At 42.5% G+C, this 19,667-nt stretch overlaps 1 protein-coding gene across 1 annotated transcript in view; it reads left to right on the forward strand.

Annotated features, from left to right (window-relative positions):
* cm (AP-3 complex subunit carmine) overlaps positions 1–19,667 on the forward strand; it is a 140,062-nt gene that overhangs the window by 803 nt on the left and 119,592 nt on the right. Inside the window, exons 2-4 of the mRNA XM_065447681.1 lie at positions 6,662–6,846; positions 9,801–9,913; positions 11,669–11,790. Of these exons, the coding sequence (XP_065303753.1) occupies positions 6,662–6,846; positions 9,801–9,913; positions 11,669–11,790 (420 nt within the window). The remainder of the gene's footprint in view (positions 1–6,661; positions 6,847–9,800; positions 9,914–11,668; positions 11,791–19,667) is intronic.

Consider the following 19,667-nt stretch of genomic DNA (forward strand, 5'->3'; position numbering starts at 1 on the left):
TTTCTAACTGGAAGCCGAATAATGAACTTTGAATGTAGTGCAAAGCTTTTGGACGATCCAATGCCGCTATAAATGTATCCAGACTACCCTGTGGTGCAGTGCCATTCACATTTGTGTTGTATATGCCCATCATATGGTCAAGTAACTGCGTTCCTCACGCTGACGTGCATGTCATGCTTGTGCTTGCAAAAAAAAAAAGTGAAATGAAGCACCCCATGATAATGAGTGAAGGAAACTAACAAGGCGGTTGTTACTTTCGTTCATTCATGCAATGCTTAGTTTGTAGAGTTTATTTAGTGAACTCCACTTCAGTGAAAAATCGCCAAACTGGAACTGCTGGATGAATGGATTCCGTGCATTACTTGGGTCGGCTGCCCGTACATAGGCACAATAATGATGTATGTCTGTGAAATGGAACACTTTGGGAAAAATTGTACCCCTTGTGAACTTTCCCCAAACGGGACTGGTAGTGAAACTGAGTTGCACTAGAACGCACTCTAGTGAAACTACCATGGTCCCCCCTGGCTGTTGCACTGCACGTGGAGCGGCCACATTTTGTCAACTACTTGCGGAGGCAGTGTTAGAGTTAAGGAATTCCTTGAGAGAGATGCACCATTGTAATGTCAGTGACCCATCCATTAAGTGCGTTTCGCTCGGCATGTTAGTGTGTCATGATGGAAACGGTAGCTTACAGCATAGAGTGATTATGCTTGCTTTGGTAATCAACATGATCAGGTGTGTTTCAGGACTTTGAAGTAATGAGGGAGATAGAAAAGAAGACCAACAGTCTTGAGATGATCTACAGTTGTGGTGCCTAGGTTGTGCTACATCAAACGAATCGACATGAAATTTTTATAACACCTTCGGTGCATGGAGCATTATAGAGGCTTGTGGGAAAATTAAGTTTTTTAATAAGCATGGTATAATTAAATAAAGAATATACTGTCAGGGTAACATCAAATGAAGTAGCAAATGTTTAATATAAGAGGTTATGGTAATTGAAAGCGCATAACTAAAGAGCACTGAAACATGCTGGTAAAGAAAAAAAAATGCATGTGTGAGAGAAGCATGTGCAAGGCCAAAGTTGGACACCTAAGAATCTATCTGCATTTCAAATACAAGAGTGACATGCCTTTTCCTTTCTAGTTGCAATTAAGGAGCTTTTACTGTACTTCCTTTCAGCAATATCACGGTGACAATGCCTAAGTGTGAACGGATTGTGCACTTCATTAAAATGTGTCCTTTTTTTTTGCATGGCATACATTAGCTTCTAAGTCACCATGGACAATCTTGCTTGAAATGAGGCACAAGTAGCGATTCTTGAGGCTAACACAACACCATTTCTATCACTCGGCTTCACTCAGCAACAGGCGTCTGTGTCGCTGCTTGTTAGCAGGCTCATGGGGTAGCACAACCGTATAGATGCCATGGCCATCACAAACAGCTGAACTGATTTTCCGTCGGATACAAGGTCATTCGGTGACTTTTGCTTTAAGCATTGCGCACTCTGCGAAGATACGTGACTTGGCACAAGTGCTTAGTCTCATTGTGGTACTATCTTTGAAGAATGTTTGGTTTGCCAAGAAGGGTAACATGATGGTGGTTGTGGTTGCTACTTGTACAGAGCAGCACACACATTGAGTATGTGTATTAGCGTTTGACTGGACCTTGCTTTAGCCACTGTCAAAATACTTTCTTCTTGGTGAGCCATGCATTACTGCAAATTATTGTAATAAAGGGATACTAGAAAGAAGATTAAGCCGAGCTGTATTAGTAAACTACCCTTCAAGAGTGCCAATAAAGCCACTGTTACTGTGACAGGAGGCCTCAAAAGCCAGAAAAGGTGTGGAAATGAATGATGGGTGGCAGCGCCACCTTCGAGTTCCCGCACCAGCTTGCCATGACATTGGGGATTTTGACGGCGTCTGCTTGGACCTGGTTAATGTTTTTTGTAATTAGACACAGACTATTTTATTATGAATGATCCAAAGATGGAACTTGGCAAGCTTTGATAACTTTAACTGCACCATAATGACCCAAACACGAGAAAATACTTTGCAATCTGTGACATCACACTGACGGTGCCATATTTTAGGCATGAAATTTAAGAAATGGATGTTTGGCCTTCATTTTCTTTTTGCTAATCAACCTCCTACTGAGAAATTTATGAAAATAGAGTTCTGAAAGAATACTCTGTCAGCCTAACCTAATTTAGTGTTTCTCCTTTAATGCCTCTAATGGCAGTCTGAATCAAAATTGATCTTGTTGTGATGATTAGAAGATTACAGAATGTTAATATACAGAAGGAGGTCCCGAAATCAAAGACTGCAATGGGACCTTCTTTACAAACTAAATATAATAAAACACAGATTACAGCAGTTTCAACAAATCGTTAACAAGGAAAAATTTAGCATGAATCACATAATTGAAGAATTAAATGTGCATAAATAAAAGGCATATAAAGAAGCACTGTAGCATAATCTTGAACAGTAATAAATTAACAGTGTAAATGACATGATGTACAAAGCATAATTTGTGAACTCGAATAAAAGGCAGCACTGCAAGGTGTGGTAACTTGAACACTCATGATAGCGTAAGTGGTTATGTATCACTTCTTGAACTGTTCATTTTCATCAATTTCTTCATTATTTAGAGAGAATAGTGGCATTTGCAGGGCTGTTGTATGCATGGGAATGCTGGGAAAGGGGCATCGGATTGGCACCTTTGCTTGGAGAGCCAAGGCACCTTGCCGTCTGCATGGTGAATAGTGTTCTGTCTGTCACTATGGTTCAGTTTATTTTGGAGCAGCGTGTAAGATGACATTTCTGCTATATTCTTACAATATGTTTTATTAAAATGCAAGTATACTTCCAGTAGGGTGTATGGTATCGTGTGAGCACTATCTACAGGACGTTGCTAAAGTCAAAGAAAGGACGAGAAGGCCTACGATCAGTGTGGGCTGATTTCAGTCGTATGTTTTTCTGCATTTATTTGTCATTTTGTAAGTGAGCAAACCAATGCAAGAAACGTTAAAATGGAAAAACAAAACTCGTAAATTGCATGTAAGCTTTACTGTGTGCATCCATCACAATATTTTAGGCCAAGCCCGTGTTTAATCATTGCAAAACGAGACAAAGGACTCAAAGAAGTAGGGATGAAGACAGTGTTTGTCTTCGTCCCACCTTTCTTGCTGTCTTTTGTCTAGCCCGTTCTCATACCTTGCACTGTATGTTCAAAACAAGGCTGGACCTTTCATCTCCCAGTGCTTCAGTGCTGTTGAAACTTACATGGATGGTGATGCCAGATTTGGGCCTATGCTATGTTGTAAGAAAACTGCATAATTTCCCTGCTTTGGTCATTGAAAAAAGAAAGTATGACATAAAAGTGTCTTTGTAAGAAGCCTGAATTGTTCAGGAAGCCTGGATGGTTGCATGCTGCCCTCAGTCTCACTCTATCCTCACTATACATGGTCGTAAGTAAATGAGGAACTGTGTGAGGGCTCAGCTGGCCACTCATTCCTTGCAGTATGTGCATGCCTGGGGATTCTTTTCAGTTTATACTGGTGTGTGGGTGAGTGTAACTATTGTACATTTATCACTATATCCCGAGACATGTAAGCTTCACTGCAGCACAGAATCCAGGTAAAACTTTTGTAAGCTATTTTCAGGAGCATAACTTGCCCAATTAACAATCCTAATAGCTTTTGTACAGCTTCCCTGCAGGTTTCCCTACTCATTCCTGGGGAAGACGGGTAAAAAAATGTTAGCTTTTTTTGTGGCTGCATAGCTGAGAATGTTAAAAATGTCTTTCAAAAATGATTGCTACTTTGGCTTATTGGTGGGCAGCTGTAGAAGATTAAACAGCACTACAACATTGTTTGGACATCATTGCTTTCTTTATTTAATTTAGATTTTATTTAGCAGTATTGGAAGACATTGTATTGTCTATCAATAATCTTATTAACACTCGCCCAGAATTGCTCACTACATTGCATGCTTCGAATCTTCTTGTTCTTTACTCTCTGATAGGATAGAGAACAAGAAACCTGTCAGCATTTTGTGCCTTGCATTGTGCATGAAGCAGCGAGGCTAGGTTGAACACATTGAGCTTGGAAGAAACACCACAAAGCTGACGGGCAACTTTGGAGCCCCTGTTTATGGAGCGATGTAGGTAGTCGGCATCAGTGCAGGATTCCCATATTTCTACCCATCAGGAGAAGACCTTGCTTAGAAGCACAACTGATGGTCCATCAGTTGCTCAACTTGATCCATCGTGAACATGAACCATCAACTTGCTCATAACTGCAACTGCCAAATGTTGTTTGTTGATTGCTGTTGCAGTCCACTGTCTTTGCTGTTATCCATTGAGTCCAAAAATACTGTGCCTGCAAAGTTTGATCTTTGTAGGCCCTGTGTCATTTTCTGAGATAAATGATGCATAGAACACTATTGTGTCAGGTTCTATTTGATGAATACAAGTGTCATAGCCTGGTGGTTATCATTTTAGATGGATAGTGCTTCTGAATGTACTGTTTATGCTTAGTTTTTAAGCACACTATGTTTAATTAGTCATACAAGGCAGGCAAGAGTGGACATGCCGAGTGCTACAGTTCATCCCATGTTCCGGTGCTATATGTCTAATTATGCATCACTAACAACCCGCCAGCCTTCTACCCTGCGTTGCTTTTGAGTGGTCAACCTTCTCGGTCAATCTTTACTTCTCACTTTGTTGGACATGACTAAGGAATGAATTTCACCTTGTTTTGGTTGTGTGGTTTTGATGCCCTTGTAGAAAAAAATGCAAATTTATATGTTAAGGAATATTTTAATAGCAATAAAAGAAGTGTGGATCTTGTGCATATGGTGGGAATCGGTTATGGAAATGTCTTCACTTGATTTCTCTGTTGCTGAACATCCTCACTCAATGCATGCTCTGCCCCATGCTATTCACTTCTTTGTTCACGTTTGACTGCTTTTGATGCCAAACACCTTCAAGTCTTGCTTCTTGTTCTGCTTGTCCATTTGGACACTTACCAAGTGGTACATGCCCAGTGGCCCAAGTTGTATAATCGGCAAGATAGCACCAGGCCAGCACCCACAAAGTGGGCAGAAGAGCAAAAGAAAAAATGTTTCTTTTTAAAAAGTGGGCCTTTTTGTTTTGCTACCATCAATTGGGATGTGCAAGTCCAACTGTACACATTGTTCTACTCATTGCCATGTTGAAATGGGTAAAACTAACCTGGGCACAGCAATACACCACAAGCGAATTTAAGACGCAGCTTACAGGCGTCCTCTGAATTTCTTTAGCACCATTGGCACTAGGGACATCCTCCTGGCAGGCTACAATAACAATGTTTCCTGAAAAACTCGTGCTCCCTCAGAATTCTTTTTAACGGCTGTTGCTTTACTTTCTAAGATGTGTGAGTGATGCGATTAAGCTATATTTGCAACAGTGGCTATAGTAATTGGCTACTTATCGCAGTGCAAAAGTACAGTCTGCATGACAATGTTATATTTCAACAAATTTATATGCAGATTTTTCTTTTTCCTCCTTCTTCCTCAGAAATGAGTACTATGGGTTCCTTCCTGCTCAATGAAGCTGGCAGTAGGTGACGCTATGATTGTTGAGGCAATTTTCATGTTGCACCGATACACTGCGTCTCCTAGGCTTTAGTGCTAGTGAGACAGACTTAGGTAGCTAACATAGTGGGTGCTTCTAGAAAGCTAGACTTGGGCAGTCAGTATAGTTGACTGCTAGAATTCTTTGCACATTACCTGCAGATCAGCTGATGCCTTTGTTACCAATTCGTTTTTGATTTTTGTTTTCTTATTTCCTGTTTGGCATCTTTATGGTAGTGCCTCTGCCTTGTTCTGGCTCTGCCCTTGACCTTGTTTTTAATTTGCTAGCACACTTTTTTTACTGCTTCGCTTTGACTGAGGAGTTTGTTTGCTAGGGCCTCTGTTCTTGTCTTGTGATAGCTCCCTTGGCTGGCTGTGTATACATAAAAAAAAAAAAAATGGCAGTTTTGTCTGAAGACGAAGCATTGAAAGAAATAGCAAGGTTTAGCATTGCGCTGAAGGCATCTGAGAAAGCTGGCAGGATGAAGAGCATTGCCACTTGCATTGCAGGTGTTGCATCTGGATGGTAAACGAGATGAGAACGAAGGGAAATGATAGGTGTTCACCAGCGTCCAAAGGAAGTATTATATAGAATTACCTTGATGCTTACCGTCCATTCTGCTCAGACCAGTGCATGCACTACGGTGTTTTATGCACATAGCTGCTTGGCAGCATTGCCATTGTGTGTGTGCTCAGCACTCATGCCAGCAGTGGAAGGTAGAGTGCTGCCCTGGCTCCAGCAGAGCCAATTGAGGGCAGTGTGATAGTTTTTCCATGTGGCTTCGTCACTTTTATTGCCAAATTCACTGTGCATCTCTGGAGACCTTCTAACACGTGCGAGCCGCACATGTGCTTCACTACCGTGACAGCATGACAACGCCAACGGTGGTGCTGAAATTTGTGCCATCCCCAGTGCCGATGGCACAATACTCCTTGAGCGTTCGTTTAAATGCTATTGCAAAAGTAAAATGACACAATGAAAGATACTGAGGACATGTGCAATTTTATGTGCATTTCATGTACATTTTTTCTGGTAATCACAGGGATGTCTTTATGGAGAAGCACTGGAAGAGTGTCATCCACCGGTCGGTGTGCGACTACTTCTTCGACGTGCAGAAGAAAGCTGCCAGCCCTGAGGATATCCCGCCTGTCATCTCCGCCCCGCATCACTACCTCATCAACATCTACCGTAACAAGATGTTCTTTGTGGCTGTCACTATGTCCGAGGGTGAGTGCATGTGCATAAAGGTATCATTGACATTGAGAAACTCTTTCTTTAAAGCAATTTTCTTCAACTTTATTTCAATTACAGAAGGCTATTATTGTATGTCATGATATATTGTATTTATGCACTAAAAATGTGCTTTGCATCTCGTGTGCAGCGTAAAGATTTTTTTTTGTTCTTTTCACGTATTCAGGCAGGCATGTGAGTGTATCACAAATTGTCTTGTTACTGAATTGGTATTTCTATTGTCCAAACACGAAACATCTGACTTCTTCTGTTTGGCTGCTGTCACGGTGCGGCATTGTTAGAGTCGGTGAAGCACCGATCAATGGGCACCAAAAGGTCATGGGAATGGAAACAGGCGAGCAAGACGGGTATTGCCAGCCGCTCGGGCAAGCTGTCGAAAAAAGTCGAAGGCAGGCTTGGAGATTATTTTTTTTGTTGGTGCGACCGTGACGTTTTGACAGCTTTTTATACGAACCTCTGTGTGTTCTCTACCCCACACGTGCATTGAGAAGCTTCCTAAGATTGCAGGGGTGTGAATACCTCAAAATATGTGGTGTCTCTCTGCAATTCCGCGTCCACGAATTGCTGACAGTGTATGTGCGTCAGACGGTTTGGCGCCGTATGGCTGGCTGCCATCATTTCTTCTGCGTTTGTCAACGGACAACAGAGGTCTGCCACGAACTAAAGGGTGTGTGTGTGTGTGGGGGGGGGGGGGGGAAATGTAAGTGCGCTACTTCTAACAGCCGGGGGAAATCACCCGGTTCCTCGCCCTTAGTTAAAAGGGGCGCGGCCAAGACCATGGGAGGTGCCGGGATACATTTGGGTGAACTTGATTGCATTGTCACCAATATCTGCTGTTCCCCAACACAGGGAACTAGGGGAAGGAGAAGATATTTAAATGCAGGTTTTAGACAGAGCTAAGCAGTCTAGAAGTTGAACCTATGATCTGCTGAGAAGCGTCGAGAGGCTAGTGCTGTCCAGTATCGCCTGGGCCGCCTAACCGCATCTGAACTCACAGTGGCTAGTTGACGTAAGAGACCACAAAGCAATGTCTGCAACGAAGCTCACGGTAGTTTCCCTCAAGTTAACTCAACCTGCTGGGGGAAGTTGTCAGATCTAGACTCCTGAGAAACCCAGCACAGCAATCGCATCCACCGCAACGAGATCGGCTTGCCTGCGCTCTTCGGGAAAGCTCTCCCGTCGACTCCACGCCTTATGGACTTGCTGCCGCTGCCCGGCGATGCATATGCCATCATATGTTTTCGTTTGAACTCTGTTTAGTGGACCTCCGTTAAGTGTGTTTTGTGTAGTCTTAATTTCTGTATCCACTGTTAACTGTTCACTGTATTTCTTTTGTTGTCATTGATCTATATTAAGTGCATGTGTGTTAGTGTTTTTTTTGTTTCTTTTACTTTGTGTGTCGTTGCCAGTCGGTGAATATTTTTTTTTATCTCTTTCTCCCAACTCTGACTCCTTCGCTCGGTTCGCTTGCATACGGAATGACCAACCTGCTTGTGTACCCCGTCGACGACTTCGTGCCATTGGCAAACGGGTGACAAGCCGTGACAGCTGCATTATCATAAACATATTTAAGACAACTGCAACATAAAAAGAATCACTGCGCACTACCTGTTAGCAAATAAAGCTTTTGAAGAGTGGCGCCTCCTTACAACTTTAATATTCACTGAATGAGATCTAAGCATTTAGTTTTATTTTTTTTTTCAAGGAACACGATTTATTGTTGCAGGGGGTTCATTTGATTAATATGTGCTGTTTACTGGTATAAGGGCCAAGTATGTTCATAGAGTGCCCAACTAAAGTACATCACACCTTGACATTATAATGTAGTAGTTTAATAAAATGAAGAATGATTAAATAAGTGCTGAGGCCTTTTAAACCCTTGCTCAGCAAATGCATAGAGGCTATTGCTTATTGATGTAATTGTCATAAATGTTCAATTTTGTGAATGTTTGTGTACAAAATACTGTTCCGTTCATATCAATACATTAGTGCATGTTTGGCAGTGCCTTCTGTGTAACTTGCTGATAACCACCTTTCTATCGGTGGAGGTTTGAGTGTGCAGAGGTCCACCTTTGGGCTGCCTCCCTATCATGATGACAAGTTGTACTCACGTGCACCAACTTGATCCCAGGACATGGCCGTTTGCCAATGACGCGACATTCACGAGCTGTCTGTGCTGTTATCTGCATCGATGGGTTCATGCTCCTGGGATCAAGGCAGTACACTCGAACAGCATGATAGCCTGAAAATTGGTGCGCACTTTTGCAAGATGCTATAAACTCACTGATAGCACTGGTGGCTATCGGCAGGATGTGCATTTGGGCTAATTGGTAATGGTTCATCTTTGACTTGAGCAGTGCACGCGAGGCGAGGGACAGAAAAAGAGACGGTAATGCACTACAGTTGGTGTGTTTTCTCTCTTTTGGTCCCTTGTCTTGTATGCGCCTGACCAGTGCACACACTAAGTCAGAGTAACGTATTTAAGAGCACTAGAAGATCTTGGATGTTTGTCCTGGGCAGGTTTCTTTCGTGGGTGTTGTGCTTACAAAAGGGCACAACTCTTTGCATACTCTGTAAGCAAGCACTTCTTGTTTGGGGCAGTCTTTCATTTTATATACCAGCTGCGGTAGTTCAGTGGTTGTGGCAACCTGCTGCTGAGCATGAGGTTGTGGGTTTGATTGCTGATTGCAGCACTGCATTCCAACAAAGGTGTAATGCAAAAATGCTCCATACTGAGCATTGGGCAGAGACTAGAGACTAAGACGGTCAAAATTATTCGAGAGCCCTTCACTGTGGTGTGTGTCATTCCACCTGTGTTTGCCTTGAAACGTTACATGCCTTCAGTGAATCAATGTTTCAATCAATGTTTTCTTTACTTCTGTGATGTATCCGAGCTTCTCACCTGCTCAACTCTCCCCTCCTCCTTGCAGTACCACCGCTGTTTGTGATTGAGTTCCTGCATCGTGTGGTGGACACATTTGTGGACTACTTCAGTGATTGCACCGAGTTCCTTATCAAGGAGCATTATGTGGTTGTTTACGAGGTATGCTTTGTTGTGAATATTTTGTTTTCTATTGTCTAATTATTTGCATTTGACGAGGGATGTGAAAAAAATCCGTCTTATTCAACTTAATGTGGAGTCGACCTTGCCCCCATATTGTGATGTCTCGCTAGGCCTGCATGCAACTCTTGGCTGTGCAGCGGGATGAAGATAAATTGTCAGTGTCTAAATATTAGTCTCGATTAGTTTACAGTAAAGAAGGAAGTATCTTTAGCACGGTGGAAGTAGATTCCTTATGCGCTTACAAATTAACAAATTTGGAAGCTGCTTGCTGCGGTAACCCAGTGGCTATGGCATTGCGCTGCTGAGCTTGAGGTTGTAGGTTTGATCCTACTTGCAGCGGCTGCTTTACAGTGGGAACAAAATGGAAAAGCGCTTGTTTACTTAGATTTAGGTGCACCTTAAAGAACCCTAGGTGGTCAAAATTAATCCGGAGTCCCCCTCTACTACTATCCTCATAATCAGATCACAATTTTGGCATGCAAAACTCCAAAATATAATTTCATATAAATTTGGGACCATATTTAAAAATTGGCAATTTGTAGTGAGTAATGCAACCAACTGTAATCTTAGTATACTTTTAATGTTGTGCTTTACTATTCAAGCCATGTTCTAGTCCTTCAGTTGTGCAAGTTATGTTTATGCTTTGAACGAGAAGAAAGAGGGTTAACCAAGTAACCTGATTTTTATTAATCATATAAGGAGCCATCAATCAAAGACCCCAAGAACAACACAGGGGAAATTACTTGTACTTAATAATTGAATTAAAGAAACAATAAATTATTGGAATTGAAAGTGGATGAAAAAACAACTTGCCGCTGGTGGGGAACAATCCCACGCCTTTGTATTACACGTGCAATGCTCTACTAATTGAGCTGCCACGGCGCCGTTTCCCCATCCACTTTCTTGGGTATTTATGGTTTACTACTAGAACTAACCTTGGGAGTTTTAGTCAGCGTCACCACTCGCAAGCCTTGGGGGCAGGTGTGAAAAATCCTTTCTGCCGCAGGCGTCGCATGTACGTGATCTTTTTTTGGGGTGAAGGCACCTGGTCAATAAATCCGCGCATGCTACTTGAAGGCATCAATGTTGCCGTATTCGAGACCCTCATTATGGAATGAACGAGAAGGGGGTTAACTATGGGGCCAGATTTTTATTAATATAGTAAGAAGCCAACAAAGAAAAACACTAAGGACTTGATAAATTAATGAATCGTTTCCCCACCTGCGGCAAGTTTTTTCATCCACTTTCAGTTCCATTAACTTATCATTTCTTTAATTCAGTTAGTAAGTACACGTAATTTCCCATGTTTTGTTCTTGGTATATTTGTTTGTTGGCTTATGTTATGCTTATGCTAGAATGTCGAAAAAAGAATGTTGGCCTAGGGGCTAGCAGCAGTCACCCGTCGTGGTTGCTCAGTGGCTTTGGTGTTAGGCTGCTGAGCACGAGGTCGCGGGATCGAATCCTGGCCACGGCGGCCGCATTTCGATGGGGGCGAAATGCGAAAACACCCGTGTACTTAGATTTAGGTGCACGTTAAAGAACCCCAGGTGGTCGAAATTTCCGGAGTCCTCCACTACGGTGTGCCTCATAATCAGAAAGTGGTTTTGGCACGTAAAACCCCATAATAATAATAAGGGGCTAGCAGCAGTGCAGCATTTTTTAATGTACACATTCTGGAGAAATTGCACGGTAGTTGCACATGTACACAGGTGAACAGATTAATGAAATGTGCAGCTCCTGGATGAAATGTTGGACAATGGCTTCCCACTTGCAACGGAGTCCAACATCCTGAAGGAGCTTATCAAGCCACCTAACATCCTGAGAACCCTTGCGAACACCGTCACGGGTCGGACAAAGTAAGTTGTGTGCCTATTCGTTGTGTTGTTGTAGCAGCAGGGGGCCCTACTTATGGTAGACTGCAGTCGTTGATGGAGCAGCAAGTGCCCCTCAAAGGGAATGTTCACATATTCGCCAGCGAATTGCCTTGTCTGAATTTCTGTCTCCACCTTTGCCTTGCTCAGGCGCTGAATTGCTGCGAACCCTGAGGTGTGGGTGTTTGTGAGGTACAAAATGGATACACCTGTCTGTGGAAGAATTAGTTACAGCTTTTGTGGTGCCCTTTCTCACTGTGTGCAAGGAGATTCTCCCAACATTAGGTGGAATCAATCAATTAATCAGTTTATTCAAGTTTCTATAAAACTGGAGGTGGTGAGAAAAAAAGCAGCATCGCAGTGCAACTTGACTGGCTTCACTGCCACTGGAAGTCGGCAGTAGCAGGGAATACACATAAATATTTTGGTGAAGTAGCGCACTTGGAAAAAGCATGTTCACGCAAGCATGAATGATGAGGACAGGCGCGGGCGCTGTAACACAGGCGCAGTATCATTTTTAGGAAAAAAAGAATGCCGCTACCTGGGCATTTGATTCTATCTTGAGTGCCACACAGTGATGGTTATCTTCATCTATTTGTTATTTTTTGTTCTTGTTTTCCCTGCCATGCAGCTGTTGCAACGCATGCACTTTGCAAAGCGTTTACTGAAAAAAATGTCATTGAGCAATAAACCAATAGTTGCAAGCGCCTGTGTATGTCCTCATCTATGAATGATGCTGTGAATGTTTCAGCGACACAGATGGTAATGTCCCCATACCAGCCACAGACCTGAAGTCTTCCACGTCGGGAACTGAGGAGTCATTGGCAAGGAGAGTGGGATACACAAACATTGAATAAGCTACACATTAAAAAACCAAAACTATGGAATTGGACAAGTGAGAAAACAGCACAGTACAAAAAAGTACTTCTTTGCCGATTAAGTATAGGACACACAGTACTCACTCCTACCTCTTGACTGGGGGAGGTTCTCCAACTTGTTGTAGGTGCGGCAATAGCCTGACAGTCCTCCATGTTCTTATCCAGGGCACTGCAGTAGAAACAGAAAGGAAAAAGTATTTCCCTTTTTCACATTGGGAAAATATACCTCTTCACCCTGCATTTTTTCTTAGCGATGAACCGCTTTTTAATCTGCAAATAGTCTTAGGTTTCTTAGCCTAAGAAATAATTTGGCCAGGAAATTTTAACATGTGAATAACAGCCGTTGTATTCGAGGGCCGTCTTGATGCTCTAGTGTAACTGTTGTTTCATTTTCGTATGTTTTTACCAAAACAATTGCCATTGTCCACATCCCTAACCAATCGGTGTCATTATTTTAGTACATACCTATTATTTTACGCCATTTACAGCGACAGTTTTTAGGCCCTTATACAGCCATGCCACACCTACCATGACGAATTCACTGTCCACGCCATTCACAATACATCCTTAAAATTACCATTTGTTATGGCGCTCTTTGCCCATAACTGGCCCTTGTGCCATTAAAAACTACATGTCATCATCATGCTGTGAATGTGTTTTTTTTCCAAGTGCACTACTTCGCCAAAATCATGGATCAGTATTGCCTATTAAATGTGTAAAAAATCTATGCAGCACATGGTTGTAAATATATACACAGTTCATCACAATAACAATGGCAAGCATAATTGCATACTACAGTAGCCTCTCATTAATTTGACTCCAGTTAATTCGATTTTTTGGTTAATTCCATCTCGACTAAAGGTCCCGGCTGGCACCTATACATTTATAAACCGCCAAACTTCCGTTATTTTGATCTCAATATTGACCGTGGCCGGCAAATTCGAACTTGACTGGTCAGCTTCGCAATATGAGAACCTAGATGCTAAATAAACATACTGGCAGCAATTGAGAGCTGTTTCTGAAGTTTCTGTGGCCATTTCGGCCCTCATTTCGCCCACCATGCATGTCTTGTATTTGAGACGGTTAATGTGATCTAGTATGCTTCTTATGCGCGCACGCGCACTGTGCACCGATAAGCAGAGAAAAAGCATCTGTGTTTTGGGAAAGCTAGCAGAAAGAAAGGCGGTAAGATGAAAAACTCCGAAAGTCGAGGGGATGTTTAGGAGCTTATCTCAAACTCTGAGCGCCTGCCAGTAAATTTATTAGGTGTCTTGGTGCTCATACTGTTACCGGAGATGGCTCATCTAAGTGCGTAAATTAAGAAACGTGTTATGTCTCGCAACAGTGGCACATCCCCCCCCCCCCTTCTTGCTTGGTGTGCTTCACCACATAACACGCATTGTGGGGAAGCTAACTTTGAAGGCAAATACTGCCTAGTGATCAACAGCATGTTAGGGCATTTTTAGACCCGCCGGATAATTCGACCAGTTTTGTCGGTTCCGTCAGGGTCGAATCAACGGAATGTCGACTGTAACAACTTATACAGGTCTGAACGTAATGTTATAAGTTTCTTTGGCAAGACTTTCTCATATTTATTCGATGGACATTGACAGATTGAGGAATTTAGGTGTTATACACTTTAACATTGCAGAACCATAGTTCTGCATTGGGGCAACAGGTAAGTGTCCAGGATTCTGGTCGAATAGGGTGTTCTTGGTTCAGCCATTATATATGGGCCAGCTATCCCCCTCCTAGACCCCTTTCGGAGTTCTCGAAAGGTGTTTATGCTCATGGCTGCATTTAGTCTCGCACTTGCTGGGACTGACTGTTGATGCAGGTTTGTTGTTAGTGAGCTACTGGGATGCCTCCTCTTAGCTGCAAGTGAACTAATTTTGCAAGCGTGGAAGGATGGACAGTGGGCGCAGCACTCTTTCATGGTGGAAGCGTCTGCATCCTCAACCCTGTCATGAACTACAATGCCTGCATTATTTCTTGTGAACTCCCCTAAACATGCACTTTTAACACTGACTTTCATTTAAGTCTGATTAAATGCACTTTGGGACGTTGCAGTCATCTAATACCTACAATAATTTTTGAGTAATATTTATTATGTTGTTCATGTCGTTCATCAGGAACTTTGTCAGGTTATCAACACGTTCGCTGCATCATGGATCTGTGACAAGTTACAATGACAAGTTAGTCCCCCTGTGCACTATCCAAATTCTGGGCCTCTCCTGTATTGCAGAAGCAATATGTTTGAAAAAAAAAAATTGGAGGACGCTTAAGCTTCGCCTTTAAGAGCGGAACACAATAGCATTCAAAGACCCCTGACTGCTTTTCATGCTTTCCAGCAACTCCAGCTTATGTAACCACAACGTTTAGCGGGAAACGTTGGCGGCGAGCACTATGCATGAAGGCAAGCTTTCTGGTAGAAACGCTGCCTCTTGTGTGGGTCAATCTCCTGTTATTGTTTCGCACATTTAATGTTTCAGTCTGAGAAGAGCTAGCATAAGAGATATGTGCTGTTGGTGTTTTTTGCCATTACATTTGTTTATGGGCTGCCGTTCTCAAAATTCCGGAGAAGAACTTTGTAAAAAATGAAAGACAAGATATAAGCAACTTTGGTGGTAGAAGAGTGGTTGAGTATGCATGGTTCGGAATTAGATTACACACGGGGCCCTTAACGCTTTCGCATTAAAAGATCTATGCAGGCAAACAAACGTTGCTTGCAATTGAAGGTGCAGTAGCACCATCTCCCTGAAGTTTGAGATAGATGCAAATGTGCATGGCTCACTGGTGCATCATACCCCACCTGAGAGGCAATGTGTGTGACCGACTGGTGGGTCATGATGCATGGGAATTGGGACTTGAAATAGTGCTGCCACACTGAACGTGTTAAAAGTTTGGATTGAATGCTTGATTCATGTTACCAGAGTTGTAGTCTAGTGTTTGTGGTGTCTGCATCTTCTCTTCATGTCATGTCTACGTTGCTCTGGCAACATGAATCAAGAATCTAGCAACCAACTAGCCCGTACAGTAGCATTACTTAAGGTGTGGTTGAGAGGGAAATGAGAGAGCAGCTGGAGAAGACAAACACGAGTAATGCATGCTTCCCGAGACACAACATGCAACTGATTTTAATTCGGAGTCCTTCAAACCTCGTCTGCCTCGGCAGCTCAGTCAGGTCACCTCGCACTATTCGCTCCCTTGCACACTACATGATAACCTTAGGGTGGTTTGGCTGCATTCGTTGTCTGCGGTTCGGCCAGAGTGCTATTAAAATTCTGACTAGCCTTCCTCCCCCATTGTATGTAGAGTTTGAACGGACACTGAAGAGCAATAGTAGGTTAGTTTGGTCCACTGAGTTTTTTTTTTTTTTGAAAGACATGATTTGACATTTATTTATAGAAAAAAAGGTTGGTTATTAGCGGAGAAAATGGGAAGGGAAAATTTCTTCCCTCTGAATTTTGTGTGCATGTGACTTAGTGGCTGTGGAGCTTGCTGCCAAGCAGGAGGTCAACGGTTTAATTCCTGTGTATGGTGGCTGCATTTTGATGACGGCCAAATGCAAGAACTGTCGTGTACCATACTCTCTTTCATGAATAACAGGCAACACTATGATGGCTAAAGAGACTTATCTCACTGATTATGTTTGCAATAAAAATACGTATAGAGCATCAAATATGGAAGGTCTAGGTATGTAATTCAGTGTAACAACGTCCCACACTTTTATGTAGCAAAATGTGACGTAATTAGTGTACATGCAAATCTTATCCAAGATATCACCAAATGAGGTGGGTTTCTTTAACCAGCATCTACAGTGTGCCGGTTGTACCCACAGTCAAAACATAGTATGTCGCATATGAGAAGCACGAAGGTGCACGAATAGTATGTGATTTGAGAGCGTTCCGTCTGGAGCTTGTAGATATATGTGAAGTAGTTATTCTGTAAAAAACATTGCAGATGAGAAACAACTGATCTGCAAAACATACTGAGCAAGACTTATGACTGCACTAGTATACTTCCTCAGTGTTGCAGGCTAAATATGAAATGGATTTCAGTGCACAGTGAAGAAACCCGGGTGGCAGGAGGTAATTGGGAGCCCCACGACAGAGGTTTCACGCATAACCCACTGTGCAGCTTTGGTATTGTAAGTGGGGATACAGGTCTTGAAAAGTGAAAATCACTGGGAAAAAATCGGTTGTTTGGAACTACTTGTTTTGGCATCTGTAATGCCTAATCTACACCATATCAAAACAATTTGCCCAAGAACATACCCCAAGTGTCAGAAAAAAATTGTTTTGTCAGTTTACGCTTGCTCCAGACACACACCTACCCTAGCCCCGCTATCTTGCACCACTTCTACCCGCGTTTATATCCAACAGACGCGTGTAAAACATGCGGACAGAGAGCAACGCTGCGACACATGCTCTGGGAGTGTGCCGGCAACAACAGTGATCAAACCAGCTCCGTTCGCGACGCGTCCATAATTGCGGCCATTGCCAGAGTAGGAGAAGGCTCGAACTCGCTTCTTCCCGGCGCCTCCCCGGATGCGGGAGCCGCCGGGGACCTTCCCCGTAGGCGTCGCCACCGCTGGGAGGCGGCCATCAGAAGTTTAGAGCTGGCAGACCAGCTCTGGGCCGTCCGGCAAGCCGAAGATGCCGCTCGAGTCCCAAGGACTTCGAGCCGTCACCTGAGGCCACCACAGCAAGAACTGCCGGACTATTCTTTAATAATGTTTGTTCTTCTTCTTCTTCTTGTCAGTGCAGATGGTGGGAAAGGAGCTAAAAATCGCTCAGAAACACCGGAGTTATGAAGCTATCTTTTTGCTTTCCTGTCACTGAGTATCACTAGAAAGCTCGAAGTTCCGACTTTCAGTTCCTCACGTCATCATCAGCGATGGTTGCATAGGAAAAGCACAAACTTAAAATGATCAGGGTCCGGTCTATGTAATGTGCAATACACATGGTCCTCCTATTGGCTCCTAATGTTAAGATTGGCAGAGGCATTTTTGTGTATTTTGGCTATTTTGTGTATAGTTATTTCCCAGTTTTGAAGCTTGAAATGTATATTTTCCCAGTTTCTTTAGTTTTTTGTGCTTTTCTCAAATACGTGTAGCTACGTTTAGTCTCAAATTTTGGGATCGGCACTGTGTCCTTTCTGTGTCCTTTCTGTGGCCTCAATACAGAATTGTTACGTGGTGGAGCATAAGCATGGGAAGGGGCAATTGTCACGGACACGGTATCTATTCCTTAATTATACACGCATCCATCCGCCATCTCGTGTCACAGTACGGGCACCGATATGCCTAATAAGCGTGCTGGTAGGCCTTTTCGGATGTGCCTGTGGCAATTCCAGCCTTTAATGGCATTAAAAGACATGCATTCATTTTTTAGTCTGCCGAATTTTACGGATGTTCTCGCGGCCCTTAGGGAGTCCGAAAAATCGTACATTGACTTTACAGCTGATGAAGAGAATGCTTCAAATGGTTCGTGGGGCGAACGCGCAGTGGAAGGCGGACGAGAACAGAAAGGACCTATGCATTGAGGAATGAACGGGAAAGGAAGCCTGCCGCCGTCTTTTTCAAGGAGCTTGAACTCAAAAAATAAAATGTTGGCTGACGCCGGAATGCAGGTGTCCCTCATCCATACCGAAATAAACTCTTTAAAGCAGTGAAACGCAACACTCGGGCGTTGTGCGTGGGCTGAGAGTAGGTCAGGAGACTTGAGGTTGACACACCAGCTGTTGAGAATCTCATTTGTGACAAAGTTCGGGCCTCATACCAATGAGCTTGTTATAAATTGATAAAAGTAGCTCATATCACCTTCAGTCACAACGTCCACATTTGTAGACGTGACCTGTTTTTGCCATTTCTGTGCAGTGATAGCAAGGAATAGAGCATGAACATTAAGCTTACGGCAAATTGAAGATTCTGATAACCTAAATTACTTCCATTTTGCTTCTGAGGGATATGTATCGTTACATGCATCGCTTTTGGTGAAGGCACTACCATGTTTTACGTGACGCTTGATATGGGGCATGTCGGTAGCAACCTTGAAATATATATATCTTTTTCTTTTTTGAAATGCTTCAGGCTAATGAATAACTTGTGCATGTAATTCGAGTGGGGGATTTAATACTTTTTATGAAGAAACATAGCATGACTTACTTTACAGTATTCAAATATTTAGTTACTCTGTAATTATAATCACTTAACATAAAATGCTCAAAGAGTCGTTCTATCACCTTGATTTGCTTTCAGTGGAGTCTCAAGCACCACCTATGTTTCACACATATGTATCGAGAGTCGATCACAATTCGTGACTGAAGTAGATATTCGAAAGCATTTGTTTATGTATGCATCTTGTTTTATTCGTATTTGAGAATGTTCCATTTGATCTGCAATGAGTTTTACCATTTCTTTCAAATATATTTTATTTGCTGTGCATTTTACTAACCCCTCGCGTCAGATTTCTTTTAAATGAAATAAATTGTACTCCCTACTATTCAATCTGGATTAAGTCATTTTTTAGCATGCTTACTAGAGAGTGATGGTCTGGCGATATAATGTCAGCCCGTCTTGACATAAAACATAGTTCTTCATCACTCAGGGAATTTTGCAAAGGCACTCAGGGAAAACCTGGAAAACTCGGGGAATTTGGGAATGTCAAGTTGGTAGACACCCTGTAACTTGCAGTCTTTGAACATCCAGAAACATACCTGCTTACTTTTATCTATCTTGTTGCAGTGCATTTTTTGCACGTCACATCCCAAATATGTAACGCAAGAAGTATTGTAAGTTCTTTTTTTTTATTGACTTATAAAAAATTATTGTAATGGTTGCCACATTTTGTAATCTTATATTGGGTGGGCTGTAAAATATCTAATGGTCAAATGAAACATGTGGTTGCTATACTTCGCTCAGTACTCTTTATGCAATCTAACCGTGCTTTACAAATATTTTTTTTATTCTGCCATTTATTT

This window comes from Dermacentor albipictus, unplaced genomic scaffold, assembly GCF_038994185.2.
Source record: "Dermacentor albipictus isolate Rhodes 1998 colony unplaced genomic scaffold, USDA_Dalb.pri_finalv2 scaffold_14, whole genome shotgun sequence".
Taxonomy (NCBI): domain Eukaryota; kingdom Metazoa; phylum Arthropoda; class Arachnida; order Ixodida; family Ixodidae; genus Dermacentor; species Dermacentor albipictus.